General features: G+C 43.9%; 1 protein-coding gene across 1 annotated transcript in view; it reads left to right on the top strand.

The window, feature by feature from the left end:
* LOC131269218 (probable serine/threonine-protein kinase DDB_G0276461) overlaps positions 1–18,337 on the top strand; it is a 56,886-nt gene that overhangs the window by 36,643 nt on the left and 1,906 nt on the right. Inside the window, exon 4 of the mRNA XM_058271556.1 lies at positions 9,668–9,755. Coding sequence (XP_058127539.1) covers positions 9,668–9,755 — 88 coding nt within the window. The remainder of the gene's footprint in view (positions 1–9,667; positions 9,756–18,337) is intronic.

The following is an 18,337-nucleotide window of genomic DNA, read 5'->3' as shown; positions in this document are numbered from 1 at the left end:
TTGTTTCGGCATAAACCATTGGATTTTAAAAACGAAGCTTGTGTGATAAGCTCCTTCGTGTGGGATTTGGGGAACGATTAGGAAAAGGGTAGCTTACGTTGCAAAGCACTACGTCTTCTGAATTAGCCCTCATTAGGGCGTGCTATTTTGTACGTGTGTGTTGAGGTGTCGGTTGGTGCGTGTTTGTGTGCATATTTTTCGAACCCCTCTTGCGGGCGTCCCTGAAGAGCCCGAAATGTGAATTATCAATCAATTTTACAGTATCTTCCATCCCAATTAGCACCGCGCACTGACAGCTTAAAGATGAGTGCTTTCAACCATTCTATTTGCAACTTCGTTTTCCGTTTCTTTGTTTTCATCGCACCGAGGCGTGTTGAAAAGACTACGCCAATAACTTCCCAGCAGTCTCTTTAACAGTTTTTTGTTAAAATTTGGTTGCAAAATAAATACTAGCGCTTGTATATCTATATATACAAAATTCAGTATCGTAAACAAATAAAAAACAGACTAAACGACACATAGGATATTCATCGGAAACATTCGTTCATTCTTCATTTCAGTGGACTGAAAGTTTGAGAACTCATCACTCGTTTACACACTTCACAACAAATTAACGTTTACTGTCAAAAGGCAATGATGGGACGGTAAACAATATATGCAGAATTGTAAATGAACTGCATAATTGCATCTCTGAAATTAATAATCATACTCATTTAGCATAATTTATTTCGTGTAACGTTCATTTTAAATGGTTTTAAACTGTTAACTTCTACTTAAGCTGCCAGTTGAGCAAGTTGTCAAACAAATGACAATGCTGCGAAATAAATTTCTAGCCTGGTTACGATAAGTGAAATTCTAGTTGCCCAACTACTTGCTTGTTTATTTCGTGTTTAGACAAGTGAAGTTGGGTTTCACATGAGTGAAATGAGTGTTTGACAGTTGCTGTTAAGTGAAAATTGCAATCGTGTAAATCCCCCTTCTAGTCTTATAAGTTTTAATGATAGAAGAATCACGCAAATATATACTGAGTGTGCTTTATAATTTAAAAGAATATTTCCCAAGGTTGAGAAAGGGCGTAGCGATGACGAATTGGGCCCAAAACGACTGTAATGGTTGTATGAATAATTTAGATTTTATTTTTCATAACACATCTCTCGGAGGGGTTTTCCTAGCCCCCCTGTTGCAAAGCCGAACTATTATATTCTGCCCAGCAGTGGATGAAGATTTTGCTCTGCCTAAACGGCCCTGGGCAGGAAAGGTTTCAGACGCCCTTTTTTTGTGTGTGTGTGTGTGTGTGTATTTTTTTTTGCCTTCTGCCCAGCATACCGGAAGAAGCGGTCCATTAGGCCCAAGAGGCTAAGCAGACGATCTGTCCCTGGCAGATTTCTGACAGGAGGCATCAGTAGGGGCTCGCATTTTTTGTTTTGTCCTCTCCCCCGTTTTTCCATCCCATCTTGCCGAATGTTTGCCCGTACCGTTCTCAAATCGGATCCCTCCCGACCCTCCCGAGCAATCCTTTCGGAAATGGATGGAGAAAAATAGCCCACGGAAAAGGCACGTCCGGTGTTCGGGGCCATCGGGGTGCGAACGGGGGCAACCTCGGGCAGGGCAGGGGTCGGAAACGGAAAATCTTCCGATCCCTTTGGCGAAGTAATCTGCTTATCCCTGCCCGAGCTGGAACCCGGCGTTCGGCCATCCTTTCGGACAGCGTCCGGTTCAGAGTGGGGTTCACCTGGGCGAGAACAATAAAATCTAATGAACAGCCAGGTGGGTGGCAAAATAAACGAGCAGTGCCGCCCAATCGACGGAGAATGGGGTTCCGTCCGAATCCGTTCGGTCAAAGGGTGGATTACACGAATCACTTCCCGTAGCTCGACGCCTCGATTACCATATTTCTTACCCGAAAGGCCGAAGCAGGCCCTCCCAGGTTGGGAGTTTCTCTGGACGAAGCGTGGTGGGGGGTGATGACGAACCTTCCGATACGACCGACCTCTGGTCGCATGCATTCAGAGCAGATGATTGTGAAAATCTCAAGGTGGCGCAGCGTTTGCCTGCAAGTCCGGGCTAATGGATACCGACTCAACATCCTGGCCGGACAGCTCATGAATAACCGTCAGGAGTACTATTTCTCATCCTCAAAACGGCACTATTGCGGTCCAATACGGTCCACACTGTCGCAGTGGTGATTGCGCGTTTTTCCTCGAGGTAAACTGCTACAGCTGTTTATAACCTACCTACACTTATAATACATTTACATACATTTAGAACAAAAACAACCAATACAACAAGGAAAAATGTTTACTCTTCTAATTAGGTATACCTCCAACTTAAAAACAGAACAAGAGAACAAGTAAACGGATAAACTCCAACTTAAGAACAGTACAAGAGAACAATTAAACGGATAAAGATCTTACAAACATTGCGTTATACTTATTATTGTAAAATTTCAAGCATTTGATAATAGTAGAAAGCTTTGTTGATTCTATATTGTTTTTAATTACCTTGTTTTTGACGCTAGATTCATTAGAAATCAACATAGGAAAAACGAAGTAACAACTTCTCTTCGTGTATTTATCAGGATAGTTACCGTACATTAGGAAAAAAGTGCTAAAAGTTCGTTAAACAAATTGTTATTCTCTTCAGAATGAGTTTCGTGATTAAACGAGTCCTGTGTTTTGGAACTTAATACTAGAATACATTGCTTTGGAAACTTGCTTCACTAGTTTTGAAGATTTGTCAAATCCGTTAAATGTTACTTTTTGGTATATTTGTTGACTATCTTTTGGCGTTTCTAATTTTTTGTTGTATCACTTCATCATTCCGCCTAGCTTGGTGAAAAGCAAAAAAGATTGATGGGAATCAAAGTTTAATCCTTTCCCATTTTTATTTTTTCAAAATGTATCATACAAAGTCAGAAAAAAAAACTTACCGATTATTGTGTCAAAAGTAATGAACAAAATTGATTCGGAAAATATGTAAAAACAATGTCAATGTTGCTTTGTTGGTTTTCTCGTGCGAGCCGCCATCAATTACGGTGTTTAAAACTGACTAAAGCAGAAGATGATAGGAGAACTTGCAGTTAAGGCTTATTTTTAATCTTCCAAATACCAAACCAAATGTGGGGACAACACCGAACAGTCAACCATTCCCGACTAGTAGATGTACCCAGATTTGACGGGTTCAAAATTTTCCCACCTCGAAATGGCTCGGAATCAACTCTCTCGACGCGGGGGAAAAACCCGGGAAACCGAAGAACGAAACGGCGTTCCACGGAGCGGCCTTTCTCAAAAGAATTCTTTTGCTCGAGCGCGTAAAAGATATCGACACTGCACAAGGCCATTGGCCATTGGCAAATGGGAAATATTGAAATTTTCCAACCAAACCAACAGAAAGAAGCGAACCGGCGGGAGAAGGAGGGCAGAAGTGGCTAAAATTAGTTCCCCAGCAGAATGCTTTGTGCTGAAATGGTGTACTATTATTCGAACGCACTTCGCGAAAAATGGCCCCCCGGTTCTGCGTTTTGGGTAATTTGTTTTCTTTTTGTGTTAATTTGCTTCCATCGCCTTTTTGGATCGTGGCGCTTTTTCTTCATTATCGTGTCCATCGGTCCCATCTCACCTGTGCTGAGTAGGTTTGCCATTTTATCATCATTACTTCCAGCGGCAGCACGCCATCGCCTCCCTTCCCTTCGGCCGGACACAGCACGCACACGCGCACGCACGTTGTCCGTCCGGTAATAATATTCATTAAAATTTCATCCTCCACTGCAGGGACGGCAGGCGCTGCTACCGGACCGGTCCATTTCGGTCCACCAAAATGTTCGCCTTCTCCGCTGCGCCCGGGGTGTCTTATTTCTCCCACCTCCAGCTTGCTTTCCACCCGATAGTCAATTATTAATTTCACATGAAACCCGAGGCACAGTTTCTTTTCCATTCTATTTGCATACAAGAGCCACAGCCAGAGCAAAGGTCACTGGCGAGGTTGCTGGTTTTTTATTTTTTTGTTTTCTTTTGGGACGAGGGGGGGAGGAGGGGTCAGCGCCAGAATGTGCACAGATGAGCAGAGGAGGACTAAATAAATTCCCCGTTGAACTGTTTGAATGCGAAAATAAAACGTAGCCCCTAACGTTGGCAGGTCCTTGGCAACCTTGGGAGACGCTGGTCCACTTACTTTTCGTTTGCGTGTCGGCAGGGCAACATATTTGCTATCGATTTCGTGGAAAACTCCCCCCCCCCCCCCCCCCCCCTCTCCACCGTTTACTGTGCGGGGATTGTGGAAAACCAATATTGTTTAGCATGGATGAATGCTCGCTTCAAACTAGGTAACTACCTGAAGATGAAGGTACAGTTCTGTCAGTTTCTACCTGGAACCTAAATATCTTGGTCGATGCTCTTTGTTAGAAACAATTTTAAATGTATAGTGTGAACATCCTAACACGTTGACAGTCACACTATTTCAGTATCAATTCTAGCACAAATATGTTTGTCAAAAATTTCGTCACAAAATTGATTAATCAACTGATTTAAAAACAAATTCTGACACAACTACGCTACCAAATGGATACACTTTAGTAACTGTATAAGTGTTTCGTGGCATTCGACGTGTTAAAAAAAAAACAAACCCAACACCCTAAATCAAACTAAACATTTGAGCCATTCAGTAATAAAACTCGGATATTAAATTCTAAATACCATAAATAACTTTATCTGAGTATAAAGTATTCGTTAAGAATAGAGAAAAGAAGTTTAACCGTTTTAGAATTTTACCCAACGTCATGTACTCGTTTCTAAAACTAGGGTTTAAGGTAATATTGGTACGGAGATATTATTGTCTGGCTATAATTAATTTCTTGTTTGGTTTTGAGCAGCATATACTAAAGACAAGCAAGACAAGCCCAATTCGCTTGGGCCGTTGTTGTTTGGAAAATGTTGGAAAGGAAATGTATCGGAAACCAAAACCAAGGACCAAATTACCTCCAGATATGATGCTGGACCGTAGACATGTGGCAGGAAATATTCTGTAACCACATGCTGTAGGCATTTTCTTGCTAAAACGCATCCAGAGTGAGGCTTTCAGGCCACAGCTTTCGACCACAGAAGCTTTTGAGACTGTGCAGGAAATGGGAATAATGCATTTATCGCAGCAGAATACTTCCAGATTCTTCCCCTCGAAACTGAAACTTCCACCTGCAGTTGAAATTGGATACTTAAAGCATCTGTGATATCCGTTTTGTTGATTCTTTTGACGGCAAAATATTTACCAAAACTGTTGGATATCGAACCAAAACATTGTCTGGCGAGCGGCTTTTCCGTTTCCCATCGAGGCGGCGCCCGTTTTTTCATTGCCTTTTCCGCGAACAAGCCATCAAAAATTGGCGGTGGGTGTGTGCGTGCCGGATCAAAGATTGAATCGACCAAGAACCCCGGTTACGAAATGCAATCGTGTCCCAAAATTCAACATTCCCGAAAGATCATCGCGTGTAAAGCGCCCCCAGCGCTTCGGTTCCTTTATTTGGTTTCTTCGACATTCCGTTTCCGAAAGCTCCCGAGCCCTTCCCGGTAGGTAAATCGACCACTCGAGCACGCACCAAACCCGGGAAAGCAAACAACAATAACCAAAAACCCGTCCACGTGCACACACATCAAAGACTAGCCGGCATTGTCGTCACTCTTTGATTCCGAATGTTGCTTGATGAGTTGGTTTCATAATGATTTATTTTTCTTTTCCTTTAATCGATTGTTATTTTCCATTATGTACCTTAAAGCTAACACGAATATCAACACATTGTAAGAGAAAACAAATGGCATACTTTAAAAGCCTACAAAGTTAACCACAACAAATCGAAGTTTACTTTCTAGGAAAGTTTTGAAGATTTTATTCAATCACTTTTCCTATGACTCATAGTCTAATACAGGATTCCAGGTTTTCCTTAAAGGGCCAGATGATTAAAGAGAAACCGAAAGCGCGGATCGGATACTTTAAACGAAGATTTAATGTTTTCAAAGTAAAACTAAACCACTTTTGTGTAGAGAACTTTTTAAAACACTTTCAGATTTATGTTCGTTGAATTTTGATCAACATATTAATTTTGGTTTATTGTACTGTTGATTGCTTTCTTTTCAAATCGTACTTGAAATTATTCCTGTATACAAATTATTTTAAAATAATTTTGTTTTACTAATAGAGAGTATGCGCTCTGAGTAACTAAATTAACACAGCTTCGATGAGTTTTCAATATTGCGAGCCTTATTTTTACTTCGTAATAAGACCTGGTATTGAACAACTCGTTTAACAATTTTAATAAAAAAAAAAAACAAAAAAACATGAAACAAAAAATAAAAACGGCTAACAGTGGATAAATAAAGATAAGGTCTCCCTGGTACAAAAAAGGTGTAATTTAGCAAACTTAAAAAATAAAATAAATAGATAAACTCTGGCTTTCTATTTCTTCTACAAGTGCCAAATAGGGTGAAGTTTAAAAAGAGAATTCTCAAACTTAGCAACCTTCGAACGTGTGCAGATTTTCCTGCAAAACCTTCAGATATTTTAAGCTGATACGTGGTGCGTGATTACTGTCGGGGGATTAACATGTATTCACAAGAAAGCATCCCGTGTTGGATGCTCGAGATGCGATTTCAGTTCGTTAGCTCGAACTCTCCCCGGATCGTGCGTCGGTGTTCGGTGACGAAGTGTCCTATTACTGCACCGAGCACATGCTAGTTAATATAGTTTGCTGCAACATCCCATTGCAGAAAGGGGATGTTCGGCTCAGGATGGACGTGCGGTTCGATAAGCGAATCACATTTTGCGAAAGGAAATAGTCGACGCCGGTGCGGTGCGATTATCCTTTGCGCGGGCCGAAAGATTTCCTTCCGGCGCGGTGTGTGTCGGTGTGCCGGGCTTAGCTTTAAATGAAATCGGAAATTGAATCTACTATTCATCGCCCACCGCGTCCGCTCCACCCACACCCCCCTCCAACCGAGCCGGCGTCGAGTTTGCTATCGGAAAATGAGAATTTATTCGATTTGTGGCGTTCCGGCCGGCGACGCGGTTGGCGGGGGGTTACTGTCGCGCCTCATTTCGGTGCCTCGCATGGGGGAGAGGGGGGAAAGCAGCAACATTTCCCAAGCGGCTGCCCGCCCCCCTTACCACCGCCGCCCGTGGAAACCTTGAGCTCTAACCTCTAACGTGCCTTCATTATTTTCCTACAAACAACACACGGCAGCTCCGAACCGAAAGGGATTCCTGTCGTCGTCGTCGGTCGTGTAGCATCGTTTGCCTCCCACCTCCCCTCCATGCCCACCCCCAACCCCCCGGCATTATTATCAAAGCACTAGCACCTCGAGAAAACGCTATCAGATGGAGGGAAAACGCGACCCGATCGATACACGGAACACGGAACGATATGGAATTTAATTCCGACGTACGCGCGATGCGAGGTTCGGGATGGCTGGCTACAAATTTATATCGACCCCATATCGACCTCCACCAACCACCAACACACACACACACACACACACACCGCCCTTTCAGGTATGCCCACGATTAGGAGCATCGCGTTTGAGATTGCTAACGTGTCAGTTTCGGCCATGTTTCCGGGCGATAAACGAAATGGCCCGATAAGAAGGGCTGGTAGAGGGAGGGATCCTCCTCCCTTTCCGGGTTCGACGAGATGAGCAAACATGCGGGCCGATTCGCTGATGACATGTTTATCGGTTTCATCGAGCCGTGACCGCATCGCATCGTGGTGTGGTCGGTTTGATTTTTTCGCTCGATCGACATTCCGGGCAGTCGGAAAAATCCCCCCAAAATACTCCCTTGCGACGCTCCTCGCGGATGCGGGAGATTTTTGGCTCGGGGGGCATTTTGGCCCGCTCGCTCTCTCTCTCTCTCTCTGCCCACCTGCCGGAAAACTCTATACTCAACGGAATGTGTCTCCACGCAGCCAGCTGAGCCCTCCAAAGGGCCTCTGCAGTCTTCGCCTCGAGGGGAAAACATTGCGATCCAGCGTGAAAGGTGAAGGAAGGGGTGAGGGGGGTGTTTAAGGATGGGAAACGAGCGGAAACCGAAAGACGAAGGTAAAACAAAAAAGATTATCCCTCCGAGCACGGACATTTTTTTTCGTACCGTCGATCTGTGGGTAGGGGAGGCTGGGGTACCACAACAAATAGGTAGTTTTTCACTTGAAACCGTGAAACTTTCAATGTTCAATATTAAAAAGAAAATTTTATCTTTGAACACATAAAAGTTATCATTCAATTGGATCCTTAAAAGTCGTGCAACAATATTTCGTAGAATTGTTTTACCTTAAGAAATAAATGGAATTGAAAAAGAACTGAACGAAAGCGAATGCCAAAGTTAAAAGGGCGTGTAGGAAAATAAAAAAATGACCGCTGTTACCTTTTATCACTTCAGCAAATTGATACATTTATAATGAATATAAAAATGTATCGGTGTAAACAACTAGTCAACAAACATCGATGTACTGAATTATGGAGTACCGAACTTGGTAGTTCTAAACTTTAAACTGAAAGGAATACAAAAATTGATAAACAAAACTAATGTCTAGTTTAGTTAGTAGTTTTGTCTAGTTTTCTTGTCCATCCATTTGGTTCAGTTTATTTTGACTTATTTAACCCATTTATTTATCAATGTGTTGGAGTTCTAAGATTATCTTAGTATGAATTTTTTAATTATGAAATCGTAAGAAATCAGCTCCCCGTTTCAGCTACTAGCACGCCCTATGCTTCCCTATAATGCGCTTGCAGTGATCTTGGCACGTACTTCCCAGTTCAATACGCCCTTATTTGAACCTCCTCTCCCCTACCCTACGACCGTTTGTCGTTATTTGCTGTATTTTATATCATTTCTATATGTTTTCTTCAGTGCGCATTATTTTCGGTGGCTTTCTGGTTTCCCGCTCGCTTCTCAGCCCTCAGCCCTTCGCCCCCTCCACCTCCCCCCCTCGCGGACGCTCATAAACGGTTTCGGCCGGAGTTCGAAGAGCCTGCAGTGCGGTGGAACCTTTGCAGTGTCCGTTATTTATACAGCAATCGTAACCGCAATGAATGAAATAGGCACATTTCAATTGTCGGTTGATTTTATGGTCAGCCTGGCTAACGAGAGCCATAAAGCAGCCCGAGTCTATCAATAATTTCGCCCCCTTGCCGCCCTCTCCGCGATGGAGGCGCCCGGTGGTTTATCCCGAGCAAATCGCGTTCGTTTTTATTTACGTTTGTCCTACTTCCTTCTCGCTCTTCTTCCTTTTCCACTTATGATTGGGCTGAAATGAGTGTCGTTTGAGCGGTGCCGTAATGTTTTATTATTTTATACTTAGCGGGAAAAACTTCCATCGATTTTAAGAAAATAACATAACATTGTTCCCCAAATGAATGCGGTTGTTAGTAAATTTATGAACTGTTACTGTTTAAAATGATTTTTTTTACAAGAACATGATTTTAAGTAATGTTTAATGAAACAAATATAAAAATAAGAAGCGTTATGACACAAATGTACGATGTTACGATTGATATTGACATGGGAGGACATGAAACAATAATACATAACTAAAATAAACCGATACGTATTACAGATGAATCCTCTTTTGTGGTTCAACAGTACAAGAAATAAGCCGATTAACGAAATATTTTCTCCCCTTTCTCGCCAGATGAGTCCCTCACCTGTAACGTGTGTGACCGTGCGTTCCGCTGCCGCCGTCAGCTAGCGTCGCACCAGCAGAAGAAACGTCACTTCGGGTAAGTTTGTCAAGTGTCAAGTGAATTGTTTAAAAGAATATGTATTTCATGCACGAAGGCCACCCTTTCATCTCACGAAGTTGCAGAGGGTTATGTTAATATATTTCCCTCTCCCCGGGGAAAAGAGGGAAAAGGATGCAAAAGGAAAAGTGAAAGTGATGTCAAGTGGTCTCGTCTGGTTCGTTCGCTCCGCTGATGGGTTAGACTCGTTCAACGTGAAGTGCCATCGTGCATGGCCACGTGTCGAGAGGACGTCGGTTTAAATTATTGACAGCCGGAAAGCGGACGGACTAAACGTAGAACGTTTTCACACACACACAAATCCAGGGTAATTAAACACAATGACATCCTTTTCAAAAGGAAAGAGAAAAATAAGCAACTAAACACACACACACACACACACACACACGGCTAATTCCATCAAGAGGGATGTACGGTTTCGAGAAATTAAAAAGAAAGAGTGAAAAAGACGCAACAACATTCATTTCCCTGCAAATAAATGCCGAAACGTGGGAAAATGTCGACGATTTTCTGCCGCTCCAGAAAAGGCTTTTTCTTCTTATTAATTTAATTTCCATTGTATCATTCTTGGAAACCGTTCTTCCGTGCAGCCGTAAGTGTCGTCTTTAGAAAATGGATAATTCATGCAAAAATGCGGCACGCTTCAAACGACGGACTTTTCGCAGCGCATTTTCTTTTCACAGGAGAGATATAAACGGTGCAGAATTCATAATGCTGCGGGTACGGTACACTCTCTCCTCTCGGTGGCTTTTACTACTGCGAATAACCATTTTCATATATTAATCAATAGCTTGCGTTTATTTTACCTTTCATGTCTATCTTTATCTCTTTCACAAACGCAAAATACACATCCAGTTTTATTTGGAAAATCAAAAAAGACCAAACGCTTGATTCACCTTTTACCTAATCACACATTAAAAGGCTGTTCCCTTTAAGCGTTGTGGTTGGGTGACGTTTTAACATGTTTAATTCTGCGCTTTTCAAATGTTTCTCTGTCGACATTAACCCTTCATGTTCCTCTGCTACTCTCTCCTTATGTTTTCTTTTCACTTGTCAAATAGTAGAAATAGAAATCTATCCAAGCCATCATATCCTTTTTTATACCACCTGAACAGTTTATATATAGCAAAGTAAGCTTCAGCTCTAACGGATTAATTTTGTTTCAAGTCGGCGATGACAGTGACACGTCGACTTCATGTTATCTGAACAAAACATTTTTCATTTGTAAAATACCCTTGCTAAGCATCGCTCTTCTCAACGATTCCAACGCGTGTTGGCCTTGTTATTTTGGGAAGGAATTTCTTAGCTTCCAAAATACATTCCGTAGCGTACGGACATTCACGTCGGGACGGACCAGAAAGGAGCCGTAGAAAAAAACATTAAACTAAATTTAAAAAAACAAAAGATACGGCCAACAACGGAGTCCAGTTTCCGGACGAACACCGTTCCGGGCTGATCCGATTCCGGGCCGTCCCATCCGATGTCATGTCCCGGGTGATGAACCTCATCAACCATCCCGGGCCTGGTGAAGGCCAGCAGCATCACCGAAACCACCTCCGGGAGCCTTCCTTCAGCTGCGGGAAAAACGGGAAGTTTATTCGTGGCTCGCCATTTTCCCATGCCCCCGTCTTTAATCAGATTCAACTTCAAAGGAATGTGTCGAGTGTCCGAAGCTGCCTGTGCAGGGGCACACCGGCTATACACACCTTTTATCTGGCGGGCCCGCAGCGCCTCGAGATCCCATAAAACCAGCACCGGATTAAGAAAAGGTGGAGAAAAATGAGGTTTTCCCTACGCGTCGCACCTTGCATTCTTCGCGTGCGACGCTCCGCAGAGAAAGCCGGGAAGCATTTGGTATGTAATTTGGTTTTCGCTCCATTCTTTTGTACCTTTTTTTCACCCTCCCCCTTCCTGCCCATTCTTATCGTTGAAAGTTTCAACGATTTACGCCGGTGGAGGGAAGGAAATGAGCAGCGGCAACTTCCAACAACGGCTAAGACGGATGTGACGGGAAGGGGGGCGATGATGATGATGGTGATGAAATTCCTGTGTCAGATATTACATTCACTTTCATTCGCTACCTGCTTGGGTCGCCTTGGGAGCGTTAGGGGAAGCAACTCTGCACACTTCATCAAACGCGCTACAATGGGTTTTTGGGGCTGTAAAAGAAGCTCATAATCAAACCGGACGTGGGGTCTACACAGACCCATCGCACGTCGGATGGCAAACGTCGCGTAATGGGAAAAACTTGTTGACTTTCTCACCGTTCTGCGTCCTCGAAACGGGACTTCAAAAAAAAAAAAAAGACAGCTGAAACTTCGTGATTGCTTGCTGATCAGATTTTACTAATTCATGGAGCAAATCAACAGATCAGCAAATCAACAGATTAGTGTTAAGACAAGAGGGAGCAAGTAAAGTGTCTAAATCAAAGCACATATAGTCTATTCCTTACGTAAACACACTAACCCAATAAATGCAGAGAAATTTTCATGCTGATGTCGTTAAATTACAGTACCAGACATTCAAAGTCGGACGCTTGAAAATCGAACAATTTTTCCACATTGAGTTAAGAATACAAAGATGTTAAGCGGCGCAGACCGTAAAAGGCGAGAGAGAGAGAGAGATCATCCGCCTTAAGATAGCAATGCTCGATTAGATTAGATTTCCAGCTGTGGCAGCTCGACGCTGAAGAGGATGAAAAAGATATAGAGGTAGTGCAATTGGACTTACCCGAAAGCGTTGGCTACGGCACGGGAGCCCCTCACTGGGAAGAGGCACACACCAGCAGACCGGTGACACAAGTTACACAATGGCACACACGATGGCATCGCACGGACACACGGCACATACACCAACACACTACGGAACCACGGCACCGACGGAACAAGCAATAATCACTGGACTCACGGAACATTTGGAAAACCCGGAACACGCTTCACATACAGAATATACGACGGACTCTGAACCCACGGCACCAACAACTAAAGCAATAATCACCAAACTGCACACTTGGCACTAAATGTATGGCACTGCTCACTGCGCTACCGGATTTTGGCTTCACTACCAAAATGAATCCAGTTTCGGCGCACTCTGCTGACACTGACACAAGCACCGCGCAGCTTACAATAAGCATCCCGGAAATGATCGTTGAACCTCAGCTGTCCTGCGTTCCCAGGGAGTACGATACGATACCGGACTGCTACAATTTATGCCCGATTCCTGCGGTGCGGCTCTGTCGGCAACCTTTCGCAAAGGGCGATGCATTGAGTTGAGCACCCACAACAAAGGCCCTGCCCCGGAGAGCATCGAACGTCTGCAGCGCGAAAGCGATGCTCTGCGTTTGCAGTCCTGGTTGCACAGGGGAAACCATCGTAAACGATTGTTGACTTTGTTGATGTCCGAGGTTTCCTGCCGAACGCTGGACATCAGTTTTGAGGTCTCCACGGTGCACCACGAGCACGAGGACGGTTGGAACACTACACGACGGGACACATTTGACGGAACACGGTGCACCACGAGCACAGGATGGGCTACACGACGGGACACATTCCCGTTTCACCACCGTCACCGGCACCCGGTTCGGCCGCGGCTCACCATCTGCATCACCTTTACCACCATCGGCAAAGGTGCGATCGCGATCATCAGCACCAAGCAGCAGAAGCAGCATTAAGGATTGCTCTCCTCGATGCCGTACGACGGGAGTAGCGAGGGCAGCCACAGCAACAGCCCGGTAACGCCTCCGCCCGATGCAATGCAGCAGCACCATTCGTCCGGCTCGAACGAGATCACGTCGTCCACGTCTCCGCTGCCACCGTGGGCATGAACGGGATGCGACTGGGAAGCAACACCGCATCCATCTGCCATTCGCCACACGATCACGACCTGCTGCAACAACAGCAAGCTCAGCGGCAGCAGAAGCATCGTGAGCAGCAGCAGCAGCAGCAGGAGCTTGTTGTCGGTGGCCATCAACAACTGTCGCCACCGCCATCGTCGCATTATCATCATTACCAAGTCAGCGAACTTCACCATCAGCCGCTGGTGGTGAAGGAGGAGGCAGCAGCATCGTTGCCGGCACGATCATCCATCGGAACGCTGGGTTTATCCCGCTTCGCCGTTTGCTGCTGGGGTGCTCGGACGACAGTCGTTTCGGCGTTCGGAGGCGAAAAAGTTTTTCACTAGTAGAAACTACTTAACTCTACTTACGAAGTGCGAATCGAAAGCACGCGCAGACGATTTGTTTACAATTAGTAGTAAGTACTAGTAGTAGCCACGAGGAGCCGAATTGACAGCTGGAGATAGAGTGAGACAACTATGTGTCTCACTGGTGAAGAGAATTAGGCTCACAAATGATAAACCGACCAGATGATGACAAACACCGAAAAAGGGAACTTCGGCGATCAGCTGACTGATCAGCTGACTGATCGCCGATCGATGACCCTTGAGGTCGGCCATCGCCTCCGGGTCGAGTTTATAAATAAGGCAAGTCGGGGCAAAAATGGCCAGTCGCGAATAAATTCTACGAGAAATAAAGGCTACAATTTTGGTCTGCTCCCGTAAGCCCACCCATAAATCCTTTAAGCTTCATTTTTATTCGCGCTCGTTAGGACGAGTCCTAACAAGTTAAGTTATCTTCTTCTTCGTATGTTTCTCTTTTATTAGTTTATTACGTATTTTTTCTCTATTATTATTTTATTTTGAATTCTACAGTGAGCTTTATATCTCTTCATAATATCATGCACTGCTGACCGACTTATATCAGTTAATTTCTCGGATATTTCTGCCCTGAGTCATGTGAAATGTTTGTGGTTTTAAATTCTCCTCAAGCTGCATAACGTCTTTGTTATTATCGTGAACCTTTATTGTTTGTATTGCGGAATTGAGTTGTATCGTGTTTTATAATATTTTTTCAGCTAAATTCGACTTATTGTGAGTATTTTCAACAGTGTCTGAGATGAATTGATATGATATTAAGGAAGTATAATCTATCCTTCGTTGGGAAAGTTGCGTGCCGTGTTAAGAAACTGTTAATCCGTGGGCCAAAAATTTAATCTACTGCTGACAACAAACAAGTAGCCCAAGAAAACCCGCTAGGCGAGCGTCGAAACACATATTTATGCGAACCTACGAAACCGTCGTGGGACAACATGGTTCCCAATTAACCGAATTGGAGCAAAAGTCGACCGCCGAAAACCCTTTCGCGTCCATCGATCGCAAGCGAGCGCGCAAAAGGGTATTTATTAGCTGGCGCCATCCGGTGACGAACAGCTACACGACCCCTCCCAATCTCCGGCGGGATTCCTCCGAACGTGCTACATGGTCTATGGGACGATTGGGTTTTGTATTTGCCCGCTTTTACGACTCCCCCTCCCCGCCTCGGGCTACATGGGTGATGATTTAGGGAAAACGGGGCCAAAACGCTCGTGAAACCCAATGAGCTGAGTACTCGATCAGCCCGGCGAGCTCATTGTGAAAGCTTCGTTTGGTTGGATGATAAAACAGCATCTAAATGGCACAGTTGCACGAAAGGTCGAGCAAGTCCTTGCCAAGGAAGGAAGGCTACATGACACGCTCGATTGTTTCCTGTATCGCGTTCGCTTCTTGGCGTGTATCAAAAATTTCTATGGTCCGAAGAATTGACAAATTGAACTCCATCGGAAGACCGATTGCTCGCTGGAGCGTGGCAGAGAGGATAAAGCTACGAGCTTTATATAGTTGATTTGATATATCGCTGCAAATGAAATAGTTGTTGAGTTGATTTTATTTTACTCAACATTACAAAAAGTTTCATCTTTCTTTTTTCTTGAAACATTTTACCACCACTTTTTTACTTGTTTATAATAGTTTTGTAAATCATTGTTCGGTCGCTTCGTTACAAACAAAAATATAGAAAAACTAACGGTTTTTCTTAGCTTGGTTGATTTAAATAAACTATGTTTACAAATATTGTACTCATACTCATTTGTAAAACATTCATATTTCTCACTTTATCTTATTATTAAATCAAGAAGGCTATATTTCAAAATTATATTTGTATTGCACTTTCTTATTTAAGTTGTTTAACAGAATTGAGCTTTTGATTTCTTGTACTAGAAATTGTTGATTGTACTAGTTCATAGTTTCACAACATAAACATGGGCCTCGGCTTCAATAAATTGGAAAACAATCTAGTTATTGCGTCATGTTTTATGCATGTTTTCCACTTTGTAACTGTTACGTTTCTATATAAACAGTACAAATAAATTAAACAAATGAAACAATTCGTTGCTCGGGTTTGACACCAATCTTATGGTTACGTATGGCAAAACGGGAAGAAACTTTCAGCGTAATGTAAAACTCATTGACTTGATTGTCTCCACGCTTGCGTTCCGCTCGGCGGGCTTTTTGCCGGTTCGGCACTATCTCACGGAATCGGCGACCGTAACTAGACCTGCATGGATCGCTGCACTCGCAGGGCGAAACTTTCTGTGCGACAAATGTTAAAACCCATCAAAACTCCCAACCCGGTGCAAAATGGACAAGGCTGAATAAAATACCAGCGAAGAGTTGGAGACGGAAGAAAGCACAAAAGGTTACGATTGAACTCGAACGAAGTGGAGAAGTGAAGCATATTTTATGTTGTAGATAAGCGGAAAGGTGTCACAACACAACGGAAGGTACGATGTTGATGCATTAACAAACAAGCAGCACGATCGAGCGAGTGGAGCGGAGTGCGTTGTTGATTTGGAAGTGCTTGGAGATCGAAACACGCGGTAGCAACCTCGGATGAGTTGCTTTTACCCAGTCCAAGCCGGTGTGGAGAGGGGAAAAAATGGGTGTCCAACCGGTGGAACGGTTCCTTCGTTCCAGCTCGACGGAACGGCGGAGCGATCGAAGAATCATTTCACGCTCCGGCGCATACCGGAAGCCCCGGGATCGTAAGGATCCCGCGGAAACTTTACCCACCGGGGGGACACGCGTGTGCCGCTCCTTGACCTCACCTCGTGCCGAAGCCCGGCATCGGCGTTCCGTTCGAGCGTATTCAATTTAGCGAAGCGGAACTTTCGTGTAACCTTTCTCCACCGCAGCATACTCGTGACTTTCAGTGTGTGCGAGGTCGGCGAGGAGGGAAACCCGAACCGCCTCTTGAAAAACGCGGTCGCAAAGTTCGGCCTCGCTACAAACCGACAAATCCGCACGTTACCATAGCGTTTCGGTTTTTCCACACAACACTTTTCCAATACTCGACCAACTCGCGCCGTCTTTTCTTTCATGTGTGCGAGGCGCTGCTTTCCTTCCGCTGGAAAACGAGCTGAGAAACGAAGCGAAAGCCAGCAGGATGCAAATGCACTTATCGGGAGTAATAAATGTTTTCACGCTCGCTACACAACAGGTCGCATAATAACGAAGCATGTGTAGCTGGCATTGTTGTGGTAACGCAAACCTGCTTTTCGAATTCCGGAAAATCGGTGTGATGTGATTCACTCTCTTTCGCTATTTTTCCCTACTCCTACTACAAGTGCCATGCATATCTAACACTGTACATATTTCCTCGCTTGTGTGTCGCTTGAAAATTCACAAGGAAATGTTAGCATTATGTTTGTTTTGTTTTTTTTATACACCGGGTTACATTTTCTAAGCCGGAACACATTTAATGAGATTAAAATGTGTGCAATACAATAAAGAACTGTTTGTATTACCAAGGAAAACATACTTGGTTAGAAAGCTATTTAGCTGATAATTATTTGCTAGACGCATGTTATGTTATTTACCTTTTAGAATGAATTATAACTAAGTTCAACCACATTTGGCAGCATAACTATTTATTCACTTACTTGCTTACTAACTTACTAACTTACTTTCTTATTACTTTTTAACTATTACTTACATATTAATTTTTTCTCTGCAACATGATCTTGGGTCAAATTCGCACAAACATTTGCCATCTTTTCCATGTTCGGCACGTGAAAACTACATGTTCGTTCATGCCGTAACCTAAAACGCGAGAAAATGCAGCAAATACATTTGAATTGTTGCTTTCCCGCTGCGGGGCCGTTCAACGTAAAAACTAATAAAAACTGTAGATTGTAAAAATTAATTACTCCCCCCGCCGGAGGCTGTTGGGAGCTCGCCCTTGCCGCAGTAACCCCACTGCCGTACATCGTTGTACTGTACGCGGAATTCAGCTGGGATCACGCGCCCTGCGGATTTTACCTTGAAGAAAGTTTAATTATTACTGCCGGTGTACGTTTTGTCGAGAACGTCCGAACGTCAAAAGTCGAGGCGAACGAAACGAATAGAAAAGAACATACTCGGGTGGGGGGGGGGGGGGGGTCATGGGCATGGAGATTGGTTTTACAGTGGTTTTGACTTGTCAGTCCTCCCTTAGAGGGTTTCCAGGGTGAACCATTTGCCTTCCACGACTTAAACGGTTTTCCAAAAAACGCTCCAGGTTCCAATTACAAGGTGGGGAAATTACTGTCGAATGGGCAAAACGAGACTAGAGACAATGTTCGCTTAAGCTAGCCACCAAATAATTAATCTTGAGGTGGAAAAGAATATCTATAACGTTTTCATCGGCCAGG

The sequence above is a fragment of the Anopheles coustani genome, chromosome X, assembly GCF_943734705.1.
Source record: "Anopheles coustani chromosome X, idAnoCousDA_361_x.2, whole genome shotgun sequence".
Classification (NCBI taxonomy): domain Eukaryota; kingdom Metazoa; phylum Arthropoda; class Insecta; order Diptera; family Culicidae; genus Anopheles; species Anopheles coustani.
Note: the sequence above shows the minus strand (reverse complement) of the source record. Positions and strands in the feature narration are given on the sequence as shown.